Raw genomic sequence first — 15,586 nt, 5'->3', positions numbered from 1 at the left:
AATACCTGGAAAATAGTTAGAAGTGAAGTCTTCTCTGTGCTGCTCGCCGGGTATACAGTCGCCCTCTGCACGTGCGCTATTGCCTCGCGGGGTTACGGTCTTCCGCTACTTTGTATGGTATTGAATGAGATCTATGTTGTATTGTATTATGGCCAATCAGAGCTTGATGACGCGCAATAATTACCTGTTTCCCGGCATTGGGACGGAAACAGTATTACCATCGGGTTGACTGCCGGCTCTCGTCCAGTGGCTGAACTGCCAAACGTCAGCATGTGAGGGATAGACGTACATACATCTACGGAGCATTATATCCAGTTTACATGATATAGGCGTGTAGATGATATTGTAGAGATAATATTTGAACGGTAGGTTGGGTAGCAACATTTAGATTACATTATAATTAGGTAAAAAGGGTGGCTATTACGAAGTATATTCAGCCCTGGAGTTTCGAAAATGTGCGAAACTCACCCTAAATCAGTAAAATCACATTAATTCTTAATAAAAATCCCATCCTGTCACTCACGCGAGTCTTTGGCAATTGGACTGGGAGTACTTGGACCCCAGTCACGGGAACAGAGTCATCCACTTCCTTCCCCGCGCATATCTGCTTTGAGCTGCCTTTCTCCTCATTTCTTCCACCGGCTCTCCGATCTGTACTGAGAGATCCGACTGAGATCGGTATACAACTGCTCTCCCATTTCGAGAGTTATTGCCGCCTCCCCCGCAGCCGAGTCATCGTCCTCTCCACTCCACGCGCGAACCGTTGCGGCATTTTCTGCTGTCAGCTTGCGCCAATTTCTCGCATTCCACATTGAAAACCCTTCAATGTGTCAGATCATCGTTCATTCGCATTCCCAGTCGATTGTCCCCCGTTACACCCGTGACTGGACTAGCCATTCTACCGATTCCGCTACCGAACGACCGCCAGCCAGAGTCGCAAACGCGCGATTATAGGAACCGAGAACTGGACCGAGAGGGAGTCTGGGTGGATTTGCAGGTTCAACAAGATCGATTCGCACTTTGCGATCGTGGTTCTTGCGTCTTGCACTCGTCGAGCAGGATATCGCGCACGTGGATCCGCTCGCCCGCCGAGATCGAAGCGCGGATGGTATTGGTAGTGTCGCCACCACGTCTTGCTCTCTAGATCAACACCAGGCACTGGAAGTGGCCGACGCGCATTGAGATATCGACTGTCGTCAATTTTGTGACGATTTTCTTGAACCGCCCGTCTCGGGATATATGCCGAAATGAACGTGGAAGCCAAAAACGACTCCCCGGTAGGCGATCAAGGGGATCGGGACTCCGCTGATGTTACGGAATATTCTGAGCATATGGATTCTGTAAAGACCAAGTCTAATGGCGATAACAAGGCGGAGAGCCGCAAAGCTGCCAATGCCAAGGACCCGTCGCGACCGCGACGCAAGAAGGCCCGCAGAGCTTGCTTTGCATGCCAACGGGCTCATTTGACTTGCGGTATGATCATAGATTGGTTGCAGCCGCTATTGGGCAAGACACTAATATTTTCTGTTTTTTAGGCGATGAACGACCGTGTCAGCGCTGTATAAAGCGTGGCCTTCAAGACGCATGCCATGACGGCGTTCGCAAGAAGGCCAAGTACCTTCACGATGCTCCAGATGGAGCGTTAATGCCAGCTGTCACCGGCAACACCCTATACAACAACACGCTCCGCAATAATCTGCCCATGTCTAGAAATGGCTCAAACGCAGCCAGCAGCAACCAACAACAAACGAATTCTTCCAACAACTTCTACCCGACGCCGCCACAACCGGGTTACAATGTATACCAAGATCCTCCTATGAGTCAAAGTCCCTTCACCACACAATCCCCCGTGTCGCCTACTTTCAACATGAAGACCAGCACCAATGGTCGAACTCCTAGCCTTTCATCTGCCGTGAACCAGCAATCTACTCCAAACACTGCTCTTCCTGGGGATACCAGTCAACCTCCGAACCCGAACCCCTTGGCAGGACCATTCTTCGACCCTAGCGACCCGGCGCTCTTTAATTTCGACCTATCAAGCATGAACTTCGAAAACCGTTATGGTGCCTTGGAATTTGGCATGCTCGGGCACATGGCCACTGGGGCTGGAGACTCTCCGACTGATTCCGTAGGACAGCGAGGGTCGATCGGCCGCAGTGGATCAGCCCAGTTCTCCACACCAGCTCCTGGGTTTGGGGAAAGCCCGGGGAACCAACAGCCATTCATGTTTGGCGATCCTCTCCTAAACGAATGGTCGACTGGGCCGGCCTCGGGCCAACATGTGAATGTTGGCGGTGTGTATGGCCAGAACGGCATGCTCCCCGAACACATGAAAGCAAGTGCGCCACATGCGTTTGCGATCGAAAGTGGTCCTGCCAACTTTACAAGTCCTGGTTCGGCCCCAAGTCCGAACATTGCATCCGGCTTTGAGGATGGCACGTTCAACAATGTTCCTTCTGCTAGCAAATCCAACAGCCTGGTGCCGAATGGACAACGCCAGGTGACTTCAGCTTCGATCCTGAAACACCCGAACCTGCAGGTCGGCTCTAAACGGCGTCATCGCAATCCTTCTTCAATATACGAGAGTGTGAAGGAGCCATATGCTTACACAAGTGGTTTCCACAACCTCACTGCTTTCATCCAACGGCGCTTCTCACCACAAAAGACTGTGCGGATCGCCAAGGCCCTCGCATCTATCCGACCGTCCTTTATCGCAACCACTAAAACTCTAAATCGCGATGACCTTATCTTCATGGAGAAGTGCTTCCAGCGCACACTCTGGGAATACGAAGACTTCATCAATGCATGCGGCACACCGACCATCGTCTGCCGGCGCACCGGCGAGATCGCTGCCGTGGGCAAAGAATTCAGCATCCTTACCGGCTGGAAGAAAGACGTGCTCCTGGGCAAAGAAGCCAACCTCAACGTCAACACGGGTGGAGGCGTGCCACAATCAGGGACAACATCCCGCGGCAGCTTCACACCGCGCAGCTCAACATTAGAGAACCAAGGTGGACGTCCCCAACCAGTATTCCTGGCCGAACTCCTCGACGACGACAGCGTCGTAGAGTTCTATGAAGACTTTGCCCGTCTGGCATTCGGCGACTCTCGCGGTAGTGTCATGACGAAGTGCAAGCTACTCAAATACAAGACTAAGGAGGATATGGAAGTTGCTCAATCTGATGATCATGGCAAGTGGAACAGCCATCTTCGCAAGGGTGGCATTGCCGGCGAGGCTGGTATGAACCAACTTGGATTGAAGGATGGAAAGGTCGAATGCGCGTACTGCTGGACAGTCAAGCGAGATGTATTCGACATTCCGATGCTTATTGTGATGAACGTGAGTACCATCGATGGTCGTGTAGCTTGATGTGATCTGATGCTAACCTATTCTTAGTTCCTGCCATGCATTTGATTTCTTGTCTATTATCGGTTTATCGTTTCTGTTACACTTCAGACTTACATACCCTCGACAAGGTTGTCACTTTACGCCTGTCTTTCTTCTTGTTGCACGTTTTCTTGTCTCTTCTACTCCGGTACATATTTCCTGACCCTGGGACCGTATGATTCCCCTGATCCTGATTTTCTTCTTCCAATGCCTGGTTCTTGCCTGAGATTCTTGTTGTCCTGTTCTTTGTTCCCGTATATATGTTGTTTGGACCCTGGAACCGATTCCCGGGGATTGTCGATATGCTTTCTTTCTGTTTTCTTGCGGCGTCAAAAGGGAAAAAAAAGATATCTTTGGGATAGGATTACTGTATGGAGCATTAATGCCATGATTTGAGAGAGATCACTTGTGATCTCGAGCCCTAGCTTTGATCAGAGTAATAAGTACCTTGATTAGAGTATATCTGACTATAAATGCAGTATCGAAGGGAGACTATGTAAGACATGATGGTCGACACCTGATATATAAGGCTGTCAGGCTGTCGGATCCTTGAGTTAACTTATCACGATAACCCCCACCATCGATGTTACCTCGACTAGTCTCACTCATTGACACAAATACAATCCGTCAAAGCTAAACAACATCATCTCCGACCCGCATCCTCAATATAATCTCCTCTCCTCCCTTCCTACCGACACAGTCCACCATGCGCCCCGAGAAGCCGCGCGACCCCGTTGCCGGACCCGATGCAGGCCCAGAGGCTCCCTACCCTGTCCGATTGTCAGGCCCAGTAATTAAAGGATTCGGACGCGGCAGCAAAGACGTACGTCACTCGCCTCTGTATCCGCCGTCCCTATGCGTTTGGCGCATAGGATAGGATATACCTATATTATCACTGACTCTTACTCCACCATCTACAGCTAGGGATCCCTACTGCCAATATCCCCGCCGATGATCTATCCGAAAAACACCCAGAGTTGACATCGGGTGTCTACTACGGCGTCGTGGCGCTAGACCCTAAGACCTATCAACATGAGTCCGAGTCCTCGACTTCGGAGGCGGTCATTCTCCCTGCTGTTTTGAGTATTGGATATAATCCTTTCTACAAAAATACTGTGCGCTCGGTGGTACGTTATAAATAACATACCTATATTATCTTATATCCTGCTATATTCATTTTTTTTTGGGTTATGTTACCTCGTTGTATCTGGATATACTGCTAACCCAGTATAGGAAATCCATATCATGCCCCCTCTCACTGAACCCTCGCCCACAGCTGCGGCTGCCGGACAGACTAAGTTCAACCGCTTGCCTGATTTCTATACGACGAAGCTTAATCTGTTGATTCTTGGTTATATTCGTCCTGAATTTGATTATGTTTCGTTGGAGGCGCTTGTTGAGGATATTCGGGTGGATTGTGAAGTCGCGCGGGAGAGTCTATTGCGTGATTCTTATAAGTGTTATATTGTTGATGATGGGAAGGCGACTGGAAAAGTTCGTGAGGATCGGGAGTGGTTGGTGAGTTTTGAGTGATGGTGGAGTGAAGCCGATATCTTTTAAGGATAGTAAGATGAGGCTGCATTGTTTCTCCCTAGCAACTAATAGAATAGATATACAATCCTCATCCCTACATACCTAGTTATATACTTCTCTGCTCATACTTCCGCATTCTGCTATCTTATCGGAATGTGACATCGTCGACGTCACACCAAGAAACCCTAAGCATTGGCACATTGGCATCCCAGGCAATCAACTTTCCACTTCTTGACATATGTAATACCAAGACTTTTCAGCCTTAAGTAGGGCTGAACGTCCCTGTATACCTACCATTCTATCAATATATCACAAACACCACCCACAATGGTAAACGTCTTCCAACGCTTCACTAGACGCCGAGCCCGGAGCTCCGGCAGCAACTCAACAGAGCAAGCAGAGACAACAGGACCCAATTCCGCAATATCCCATCCGCATGGATTACAGCGAACGGTCAGCACAAGCTCCGGCAAACGCGGTCGGCGCTACGAAGAGCCCTCGCGTCGATACCTCATTATTGTCTCTGATACTGCGGAATTTGACCCGCATATTATCCAGCGTTTTGAAGCCGAGGGGTTCGTTGTGACTTATCTCCCTTTCACCGGGTGTGGTGATGCAGACAAGGATCGCAAGGCACTTGAGAATGCCGTGCATCTGAAGGAAGATGAGCTCGAGAGTGGGGAGCGGTATGCGATTGTCGGTATGTACATCCATCTCTCTAGATATTACCACTTCCTTAAAGACTAATCCTCTCTATAAAGCCTATCACCGACCAGCTTACCTCCTCCTATCCTCGCACCATCAAACAACAAGCAATACAAACCCTTTCCCACGTCTGTGTGCATTTATAGCATACTACCCCCTCCCCTCAACAGACCAATACACCTACAAACGCAAAGAAAACTGTGAACCGCCAGACTGCTCAGATACAACAACGATTTTCGAGCCTGGTCCTAAGTCTACTTTCCTCCCTATTCAGATTCACCTGCCTGGCCCACGAGTCCTACCTTGCGCCCTGTGGCCGTGGATTAACCTCAGTGCATCAGAGGGTGATGTCACATATAAGAAACGGCATAGATGCCACGTCTACTCATATCCTGGGTGTACGGCCGGCTTTGCGGAGAAGGTAATTGGCGATGAGAGGGTTGGAGAGGGGGAGGAGGAGATGGATATTACTTATGAGGATGAAGTTGGGTTGCAGTTGGCTTGGAGTAGGGTTTTGGGGTGCTTGAAGAGGGCCTTTGAAGCTGGGAGTCATTGGCCCGTTGTTGATATTGAGACCGTTTGGGAGGAGTATTGGGATCGGATTTGTGCTGAGGTTGATGAGCGGAGGTCGGGGAATCATAGGCTTGTTGAGCCGCCGGTTGAGTTGCTTGCTGCTAGTCATGCTGGTGAGGTTGGTTGTCCTGTTGGGGAGTCGGCTGTTACTTGTCTTCCTACGTTTGCTGGTGGTGAGTTTCGATTTTCTTGTGGTGGGTTAGGGCTATGCTGACGGATTTAGCTTCCGATATCTCGAGTCTGAGGTCTTTCTTTGCTCAGACTTTTATTCCTAATGGGCCGGAGGATCAGAAGATTCGTCTTTTGACTAGGACTGTGGGCTCCGATCGGATTGTTGATGAGATTCAATTTTCTTGTCGGCATACTGCCGAGATACCCTGGCTGTTACCTGGTATTGCGCCTACAAATCGAGATATCCAGGTCGTGATTATTGTGGTTGCGAGTTTCTGCGCAGGTCAGATTACACGCCAGAGTCTATATTGGGACCAGGCGAGTGTGCTGGTGCAATCTGGAATGTTAGATCCGGGACTTCTGCCGCGGGCAGTACAGCCTGTTGCAATTCAATAGACCAGCTCAACTGGTCCAGATCAATGTCAACTCATTTGAAACTTCTTGAATATATAATATCTCAGTTAGATGGCTTTTCCGCTTAGGATAAAAAGAAACGCTATCAAATATATGCATACAACCTAGCCACTCCTACAGCCCTAATGTAGTTCGCAACTCCACTAGATCCTTGCTAACACCTCCTGCACTAGCAAGTGTCTTCCGACTTGCCTCTTGAGCAATAGGAATAATATCCTCAATGCGCACAGTCTCACCCTTCGCCAGACCAGCCACCACAACACCAAGCAACGTATCACCAGCTGCGTTAACACTGACGATATCCTGAGCACCAAGAATAGTAGCTGGCGAGAAGAGCCGCATGTAAACACCTCCAAATGGCACATCTGAATCAACATGCGAGCGCGCCAGGATATAAGGCGCGGACTCCGGATCCGTAAGGCGCGGATCACCCGGCGGCAAAAGCTGCGTAAGAAGAGCACCCGCTCCACCAAGCTTGGTAATAATACAAGGAATGAATGGAAGCAGCTGAATAGTCTGCTGCGGAAGACCCTCGTCCACAAGCGCCAGCGAAGTCAACGCAACAAGTCGCTCTCGCGAGCCCGCTGGACTCATATTCATTGAATCGATGACATGCCACCACCCGGTCGACTCGAATAGCTGGGCCTCGCGTGCAGCGGTGAACATAGCAGCTAACTCTAGCTTATTCGGACAAGCCAGGCTAATAGCATTTTCAGGTACTGTATGCTTCGGTCCAATGGTAGCACCAGTGCCACTGGCATCGCCGCCGAAAAGACGGCGGGCCTTGGCTGTGGAGACAGGCTCGATTGCCACGCGGGCTCCGTGCTTGCGCGCAACGGCGCTCCACTTTGCCATCACTTCAGGCCGCCAGTTCGCATCGATAACGACCCATTTTGGCCTCGTACGCTCGATGAGCGGTTCCCAGAATCCGTCGAAGTCGAGTTGGGATTCTGGGAGCTCCACGATGCCCATGTCGGCCATGGCTACTAGGAGGTCCTTTTTGATGTCGTTTATGGAGATGTATTGCGCTGTGCGTGTGCCAGGTGTTGCGGGGAGGACGGAGACTCCTGTTGAGGTTAGGCCTTCTTTTTCCAGAGTTGAAAGGGCCGCGCGTCCGCTCAGGTCATCCGCGACGACGCTGCAGAAGATTACTGAGCTGCCGACATAGTTGGCTGCTACGGCGACGTTGTGGCCGACGCCGCCGAGGCTTTGAGATATTACTGCTGGGTTGGAGGTGTGTGGAACTGGTGCGACTTGAGTTAGTTCGTCGCCGAAGGGGGTGTAGTCGCAGGATAGGTCGATGGCGAGGGAGCCGGCGACGATAACGTCTGCTTTTTCAATTGGGGTCGGCGTTGAGTTGATTTGTTTGGGGATGTCCTTTTGAGGGATATCTGGAACTGGCGAGACTACGCCTGGGATTGCTGGCATGTGTCTATAGGCAAGAGGATCTCCGAACTTAGCATTGATTGTATCTTGTATCTCGTATCTCGTATCTCGTGGCTAGACATGAACTCACCGATCCTCTGCTCGGTCAGATTGCTCGAGTTTGGCAAGTTCCACGGCTACGAAGGTTGCGCGTTTGGCATTTGACTCGATCAAAGCACGATTTGCCGCTATACTCTTCCCACCGCTCAATTCCTTGATCTTGGCGAGTACAAAGGGTGTGTTGTCACTGCCGTGGTAGCCCTCTACATCGGCAAGACGGACAGCCTCTTCAATGATGAGATCCATATCGGCCTTGGGAACTGAGTACTCCAAAGGAACAGGATTGGCGAAATGGATTCCAGAGGATACTGGGAGCTTTGATTGCGCATCTGTGGTTCCGTTAACATGTTTGCATACCAGTGAATGAGAAGCAGACATACAAACTATAGCGGCGGCTTCGGCTTCATTTTGGATAACCTTCGGGCTGCGGATTCCACTCTCCCGGGTGAAGAAGGCAGGGAAGTCGACAGGGCCTTCTCGGCCATCTGCAAAAGTACCAACGCAGACGCCCTCTGTCTCGAGGTATTCAAGGGTACGAGGAATATCCAAGAAACTCTTGCATCCAGAGCTGATGACTGTCACTGGGGTTCGTCCCAGCTCGGTAAGGTCCGCTATAACATTCTGTCAGTAATGGATCTTGCGCTGGTCATCTTGTGCATTCCTACCAGAAATGTCCATTGAGTTTTCTCCTCCGCGATGCACGCCACCTGAGAATGATTAGATATCGTCAAATTGGCCTTAAAGATAATAAGTACCTAGTCCACCGGTACCAAAGATCTTGATACCAGCTAGCTCTGAGAGAATCATAGTGCCAGAGATCGTAGTACCGCCATGCAATTTCTGGCCAGCCAGGCCCTAAACAAGATTAGTTCAAGCTCTTTAGATATGAAGGAAGCAACGAACCAAGCCACAGATATATCCCAGATCCCTGCGAGACACTTTCAAAGCGCTCTTCTTCTCCGCTGTCGAGGCAAGCTCGATGAGTTCTTCCGCATTGAGACCAACCTTGGCCACACCACCGACGATGCCCACAGTTGCAGGAACACCGTCATTAGCCCTGACAACAGACTCCAACAATGCAGCTAGAGCAATGTTATCGGGATATGGGAAGCCTGCAAGTGATCAGCCAATGTTTCCCCGCTTTTGGGCGGACATGTCCATCCCCAGGACATGGAAGGACTCACCGTGTGTATAGATGGTTGTCTCGAGTGAGACAACTGGTTTGCCTGTAGCAACTGCATCTCGTACCTCTTCTGACACCTTGAAGAACTTGCTCTGAGCGAAGTCATGGTAGCGAGCACGCGACAGGCGAGCTCCCTTCAAAAGGCTGGACTTGAAAGCAGCCCGCGAAGCGAGCACTGAGCTTGACAGCATGACTACCCTGCAATGAAATGCAGTCCGAGTAACTCTGCAAAGCAAGAGCAAGAAACAGAGACAGAAACAGAAACAGAAGCAGAAGCAGAGTTGAAGTAAAGAGGAGAAGCTGTTATCGATAAGCCGGAGTGCGCGCGATGGCCGCTACGCCAACCGTACGTATACATTGGGGACACCTCATCAGCTTCGCATCCTCCATCGACAACACACGGCCACATCCGGATTTCCTGCTTTTTGCGCTACGGAGCAATATTGTCCTCCGGATAGTCACTATGAGGGTTTTCACCGCCACGGTGCTCGGGCTACTTGCGCCTAGCCTGTGCGCCGCAACCGACCTCACCACGCCGAGTCGACTGGATCTTCCCTCCGACTTCAAGCCCCCACAGGTCTTCAAAAACACAAACTTGGTCCGGAATACCAACTTGGAAAAGGGCTTTGTGCGAGAAACTATCAATATCGTGGTAGAGAATGTCGACAAGCAGCCGCAGACCGACTACTATGTCCCCTTCCCTTCCGAGGTGTTTGACCAGATTGGAGCTTTCGAAGTGAGGGACAAAAAGGCCCCGGAGCAGGGACGATTCGAGGTGGATACCACTGAAGCTGTATCTTCCAAGTGAGTATCAATTGGAGGGTCAATGGCATGCAATTGATGATCCATCAGCTAACAGTTGAAAAGCGGCAACCAGTACTTTGTCGTTCACCTTCCAGAGCCATTGGCCCCGAAAGCTCAGATTACCCTTGGAATCTCTTACTCGGTTCTCTCCGCTCTCAGCCCGCTTCCTGCAACCATTCAGCAGGGCGAAAAGCAATTCCTTACCTATTCCTTCTCCGCCTATACACCAAGCGCCTACGCGACAGTCACGCAGAAGACCAAGGTGAAATTCCCCAGCACCAATGTGCCGGACTACACCACTACCGACGGCCTCAAGTCTGGCTCAGACCCCGAGCGCAAGGGTGCAACATACACCTACGGACCCTACGACACAACCAAGCTGACCCCGGGAACCGAGTACCCTATCAGCGTCCGCTACGAATTCACCAAGCCCATCATTACTGTCAACCTCCTGGAGCGTGACTTGGAGGTCTCGCAATGGGGTGGAAACCTTGCAACTGAGGAACGGTACTGGCTGCGCAACAACGGCTCGCAGCTGACCAACCAGTTCTCGCGAGTCGAATGGACCATGGCCAACTACCAGAAGCTGCCCACCTCGGCCGTGCGCGAGCTCACCTACCCACTCCAGCCCGGCTCCGTTGACCCCTACTTCATCGACGACATAGGCAATGTGTCAACTAGCCGCTACCGTCCTAGTAAGGGTAAGAACGCCGCCAACCTGGAGCTGAAGCCCCGCTACCCCATCTTCGGTGGCTGGAACTACAGCTTCCGTGTCGGTTGGAACAACGACCTCGCCTCGTTCCTGCGTCTTGCTGCCGGTGTCAACTCCGACTCTCACGTCCTGAAGGTCCCTCTGATCGAGGGCCCTAAGATGGCGGAAGGTATTCAGTATGAGCGTGTTGTCGTGCGCGTTGTTCTGCCCGAGGGTGCTCACAATGTTCGCTTCGAGGTCATCGAGGGTGCTACTAGCAATGGTCTTCCTGGTGCAAACCAGATCCACGCTAGCTTGAGCTCTCTCAAGACTTACATGGATACTCTGGGCCGGACTACCTTGACCCTGGAGGTTGACAGTCTGACTGATGAAGCCCGTGACGCTAAGTTGGTGGTATGTATCTTTCTCCATTATTATCGTTCCATGTACTCACATGTTATAGGTTACCTACGACCACACCATGATGGATGCCCTTCGCAAGCCTTTCACCATCTTCGCCGGTCTGCTGACAGTCTTCGTTGCTGCTTGGGGCATTGGAAAGATCGATGTCAGCATCAAGAAGCGGTAGATATAGGTCGGCTTGTCTTCATAGTCTTCCTTTTTATAGTGTCCGACAGGACATCAATCGATGCATTGTATGTGAACTTCCTAGTCTTTTGTATTCGAGCCCGGTAAGATGGTAGCAAACAACACTGCCACGTAGGGTCTATGAGATGTGTGATCTGCTAGTAGCATATGGTCGGTGGAACAGGGTTGACGATGCATTTCCCCCGACTGAGCACGTTAATGTTCCCAATGAAGAAGGTACTGCATCAAATATACAACGGCAGTTTTCCTTCCGGACTTTTCTCTTCCTCTTTTGATTTTCCTCTTACCCTCTCTTTCTCTGAGGCCTCAAGCCCTCCGAAGCAAACAAACAACTACCATACAAACCCCATCCCACCATGGAGGGTGACCCAAACCTCCTCCCAGGCCCAGTGGTCGTCTTCATGGCCCGGGCTGACGACCTCAACGACCACCCCTACGCCAGAGGCCTCGGCACGACTCTGTCCCAGACCCAGATGCACGAGTATCTCCGCTCTACCCTGATCATGACCGCCGCCGAGCACCGCAAGAAGTATGGCATGTTGGGCTGCCGCCCTCACAAGATGCAGACAATAATCCACCCAGCCAACAACAAGATCTCTCGAGGCTCCAAAATCTCCCGCTACCTGTTCGCCGCGCTGCAGGAAGCCCGCGAAGCCGTCACCGAATGCATTTTCGTCCTCAACAGCTGGGACGGATGGACTACCGACCCTGCTACCATCGGTGATCTGTGCGAGGCTTTCAAGGATGTTGCGTTCACTATTCGAGTTTATGCTGGTACTCCCCGCCAGTTCTATGAGGCTAATGCTCATACCGTTAACGGCTACCTTGATCGCCATATTCAGCTTGACGATGCTGTGATTCAGATGGATCGTGATACTGGGCTTTTTGTTCGGATGTTTGATGCCCTGGGAGCCATGCATTATGGTGTTCCTTTCCCTACTGAGAGGGCTGAGCATCTTGTTCAATATGACTCCCGCCTTGCGAGGTAATGGCTGATTGCGCGGCAGTGAAGGTGGTGTTGAGTGGGGTGGACATACCCTGTTTTTTTCCATTTCTGTGATTCTTGCATCTCATGTCTTTTGTCTTTTCCTCTGGCGTTATCTGTCTGTGGCCTAACTTTGCCCTTTAACAGTTTGTGATGTGGATGAGAGAACTGGATGCAACACCGGAAAACTTCAGCTTTGAATTGTGAGTCCGATGAATCAATAAATCAATCATTGAAGTAACTCGAGTGCTATGTAGACTGTTGTAGTTCTATACATCCATGCAGCCCTGGAGGGCTAACACCTCAATCTTCCACCTCAATCTTCCACCTCAATCTTCCACCTCAATCTACCATCTCCCTTTCTGTCATTTCCCTGTTCTCACTTTCATTCTGTTCCAGCATTATATACTCACCTGATATACTTTCTGAAGCCACCTTCGCCAATGTGTCCCATGTTCTTTTGTTGTCGAAGGTCCATATCATGGGGACTCACCGCGTATTCAAAATGACTTCGAAGACTCTGTACAGTGGACAGCCTGAGTCAACCTCGATCCGAACAATTGGAGATCTGAACTGCGTGCTACTCGGCAATCTGAACATGCGGGCATTAAAGCGCCTAACCTTTACGTTAACCCTGAATAACCTGTGCTATTTCAGACTGGGTTAGTGGAAATCCACTAGCAATATGGAATCATTGGATTACTTCACGTAATGGCCAAATGCTACTGGATGGCCTTGCAGAATTTCTATTGCAGCTATGGAGTACTGCTGCTCCTTCTGTTCCAGGGCAAACTTGTCTATACTCTGCCTGGTTCATGCAAACACTGGATTGAGGCCTTCGGCGAACTCTTAATGGTACTACTAGGTGGGCTGATGCTATTCGCTATCTGATTATGATCCCAGATTTTGCCGAATTTGATGAATATACTGGAGTTGGCTTCGCCCGTAGGGATTTAAACGCACATAACATTATGATAAATGACGATTTCCACTTAACAGGGTAAGTATAAAATGTCCTTCCTACATCAAACCTCGATCTCATATATGGAATCAAATATAGGGGACTGGGATTGGATGTCCATAGCATCGCTCCCAGCTATCATCCACAATCCTTGGTTTGTCGCCGAAGTTCCCGGATAGAATAATGATGGTGTCATAGAAGGCGAAAGCTTTGAAGAGGATCGTCTTTATCTTGTGAATGCAATCAAGAAGAGGGAGATTTCGCTGTATCTACCACTTACATTGCCAATGCTGCTGAGTGACTCTGGAAAGAGATCGTTTTTCCAACCAGCCTTCAACTTCAGAGGCATTTATGAGAGGTTTGTTAAGATGCACTGTCCACGGACAGAAGAGAATACCAAGGCTGCAAAGTCACAGTTGGATACTGTATTCCGTTTATCCTAAGTTGGGAGATAAAGATGATATACAGAGACTGACGAGTCGACTGGGCAGAATGGACGACGATTAAGTGGATAAAAAGAGCACTTCTTTTAGATGCAGAGTGACTCCCACGGGGTAGACCGAAAGAAGCAGTTCATATGTGCGTCAAAAGAGTACAACGGAGGTAAGATGCCGTACGAGTTAAACTGCATGTTCAGGCAGGCTAATTTACAGGCACGCAAGATAAATGAGAGACAGAGAGGCAGGAGGAATGGAAAAACGAGAGAGAAAGGGAGGACAAGGGGGCCTTCAGTGGCATGGAAGCGTTTTAGGGAGCTCAACCTCTAAAGGCAATTCACATGTCCCGCGTTTACAATTTATCTCGTTTATATCAGAATAAAAGACCCTTTTAATTGCACTTTTAGGGAGGGATACATGTGATATGTTAAGGGGGTAGGTTAAAAAATAGGGCCGGGGTTAAAGGGCTTTAGCTAAGGGGCCTAGGTTTAGGGGTAAAGAATGAACACAGATAAAACGAGGTGTTACATATTGTATAAGGTAGGTATATTCTGTCGACTCGAAGAGGTCGTCGAGTATCTGCTTTACTTCCGTCGGCGGATCCCTAAATGAACCTGTACTCATCAGTGACTGCTCATGGGTAAAAATGCCATTTGACTCACACTGTTTAGGTGCCTTTTCAGATCTGCCATCCTGCCAAATGTCTTGCCACACTCTTCGCACGGGTGTTTCTTCTTCCAACTAGGATCGTGTGCCTTTTGGTGTTCTTTACAGTTGGAACGTCGGGTGAATTTAGCACCACACATCGGACATTCAAGACCACTAGCAGAGACAAGCTTGCTGCGGGGAGAACAGTCTCCTTTGATTGATTTTGAATCCATCTCCGTGGTCCCAGGGGAGGCTGTTCGAGACTGAGTCATAATTCGCTCGGAGGTCATGTTCTGTCCAGAGGCACTCCCAAGCGACATATCCTCTTGCATCGCAGGGTAAGGGGTATCGATGACTGGAAAAATGGGCATGTTGGCTGGCGCGCATGTGTTTGAGAATAAACTCTGGTCCCATTCTCCAGTTCCGCTATCCACAGCAGCGGTGACAAGTTCTGATGGGGTTGTTGGTCCCGAACAAGGCGTTTGGATCCAAGAGTAGAAATTGGGGGAAATGTACACTGTCGAGGGCCTAAATCCACAGAGTTGTAGCTAGGGGACGCGCTCATGGCTGTCGGGCTGTAGACGCCGAGTGAAGACTCCGAGGCATCTGGGAGTCCATTGTAGATTGCGTATTGGGAGCGGTCGTCATCAACTTCGAATTGGAAATCGTAGGCAGCAGCTTCAGGAACTAGTTGTGATGGCGTTGCAGGTGGGACAGGTATGGATGGGGCATAGAGCCTCACTTGACCGAAGGCATTCTCCATGCCACAGTGGGAGAGTCCCAAGCCGACTGGCGAGAAGCCTCCTTGGGATCCTATTGCCGAGACCGGAGACGAGTATGCTGACGATGCCTCGAGAGACTGTGTATCCTCGGGTCGCGAGGCATAGGTATGATGAACTACTTTGGTCCGATCCATGTTGATAGCTGCCAACAATGGTAACAAAAAGTAGACAAAACCAACCAAAGCTAGTCTATATCAGAGTAAACAACGTTTGGCGA

General features: G+C 50.2%; 8 protein-coding genes across 8 annotated transcripts; 5 read left to right on the top strand and 3 right to left on the bottom strand.

Moving 5' to 3' along the window:
- Nucleotides 1-1,247: 1,247 nt before the first annotated feature.
- N7446_010975 (Zn(II)2Cys6 transcription factor domain-containing protein) lies at nucleotides 1,248-3,415 on the top strand (the record flags this gene model as incomplete). Its single annotated transcript, XM_058519718.1, has 3 exons — nucleotides 1,248-1,473; nucleotides 1,536-3,340; nucleotides 3,398-3,415. The coding sequence occupies 3 exons, from the start codon at nucleotides 1,248-1,250 to the stop codon at nucleotides 3,413-3,415; spliced, it is 2,049 nt and encodes a 682-aa protein (XP_058367242.1).
- Nucleotides 3,416-4,057: 642 nt separating this feature from the next.
- On the top strand, nucleotides 4,058-4,921 carry fmn1 (riboflavin kinase; the record flags this gene model as incomplete). Its single annotated transcript, XM_058519717.1, has 3 exons — nucleotides 4,058-4,211; nucleotides 4,309-4,515; nucleotides 4,622-4,921. Exons 1-3 carry the CDS (start codon nucleotides 4,095-4,097, stop codon nucleotides 4,919-4,921), a joined length of 624 nt encoding a protein of 207 aa, XP_058367241.1. The 5' UTR covers nucleotides 4,058-4,094.
- A 327-nt stretch (nucleotides 4,922-5,248) lies between these two features.
- On the top strand, nucleotides 5,249-6,766 carry N7446_010973 (dienelactone hydrolase; the record flags this gene model as incomplete). The annotated part of the gene is made up of 3 exons (XM_058519716.1): nucleotides 5,249-5,621; nucleotides 5,683-6,372; nucleotides 6,423-6,766. 3 exons carry the CDS (start codon nucleotides 5,249-5,251, stop codon nucleotides 6,764-6,766), a joined length of 1,407 nt encoding a protein of 468 aa, XP_058367240.1.
- A 132-nt stretch (nucleotides 6,767-6,898) lies between these two features.
- N7446_010972 (pseudouridine-5'-phosphate glycosidase/carbohydrate kinase family protein) lies at nucleotides 6,899-9,643 on the bottom strand (the record flags this gene model as incomplete). Its single annotated transcript, XM_058519715.1, has 7 exons — nucleotides 6,899-8,216; nucleotides 8,301-8,598; nucleotides 8,650-8,880; nucleotides 8,935-8,976; nucleotides 9,025-9,124; nucleotides 9,173-9,381; nucleotides 9,454-9,643. The coding sequence occupies 7 exons, from the start codon at nucleotides 9,641-9,643 to the stop codon at nucleotides 6,899-6,901; spliced, it is 2,388 nt and encodes a 795-aa protein (XP_058367239.1).
- Nucleotides 9,644-9,780: 137 nt separating this feature from the next.
- On the top strand, nucleotides 9,781-11,536 carry N7446_010971 (dolichyl-diphosphooligosaccharide--protein glycotransferase subunit OST1; the record flags this gene model as incomplete). Its single annotated transcript, XM_058519714.1, has 3 exons — nucleotides 9,781-10,256; nucleotides 10,320-11,361; nucleotides 11,411-11,536. 3 exons carry the CDS (start codon nucleotides 9,781-9,783, stop codon nucleotides 11,534-11,536), a joined length of 1,644 nt encoding a protein of 547 aa, XP_058367238.1.
- Nucleotides 11,537-11,912: 376 nt separating this feature from the next.
- Nucleotides 11,913-12,545, top strand: N7446_010970 (uncharacterized protein; the record flags this gene model as incomplete). The annotated part of the gene is made up of 1 exon (XM_058519713.1): nucleotides 11,913-12,545. The coding sequence occupies one exon, from the start codon at nucleotides 11,913-11,915 to the stop codon at nucleotides 12,543-12,545; it is 633 nt and encodes a 210-aa protein (XP_058367237.1).
- A 1,046-nt stretch (nucleotides 12,546-13,591) lies between these two features.
- Nucleotides 13,592-13,851, bottom strand: N7446_010969 (uncharacterized protein; the record flags this gene model as incomplete). The annotated part of the gene is made up of 2 exons (XM_058519712.1): nucleotides 13,592-13,726; nucleotides 13,783-13,851. 2 exons carry the CDS (start codon nucleotides 13,849-13,851, stop codon nucleotides 13,592-13,594), a joined length of 204 nt encoding a protein of 67 aa, XP_058367236.1.
- Nucleotides 13,852-14,523: 672 nt separating this feature from the next.
- On the bottom strand, nucleotides 14,524-15,503 carry N7446_010968 (uncharacterized protein; the record flags this gene model as incomplete). The annotated part of the gene is made up of 3 exons (XM_058519711.1): nucleotides 14,524-14,553; nucleotides 14,602-14,942; nucleotides 15,104-15,503. The coding sequence occupies 3 exons, from the start codon at nucleotides 15,501-15,503 to the stop codon at nucleotides 14,524-14,526; spliced, it is 771 nt and encodes a 256-aa protein (XP_058367235.1).
- Between the last annotated feature and the right edge of the window lie 83 nt (nucleotides 15,504-15,586).

Source organism: Penicillium canescens (assembly GCF_028828765.1).
Source record: "Penicillium canescens strain IBT 15451 chromosome Unknown utg000008l_segment0_segment0, whole genome shotgun sequence".
Taxonomy (NCBI): Eukaryota; Fungi; Ascomycota; class Eurotiomycetes; order Eurotiales; family Aspergillaceae; genus Penicillium; species Penicillium canescens.
Note: the sequence above shows the minus strand (reverse complement) of the source record. Positions and strands in the feature narration are given on the sequence as shown.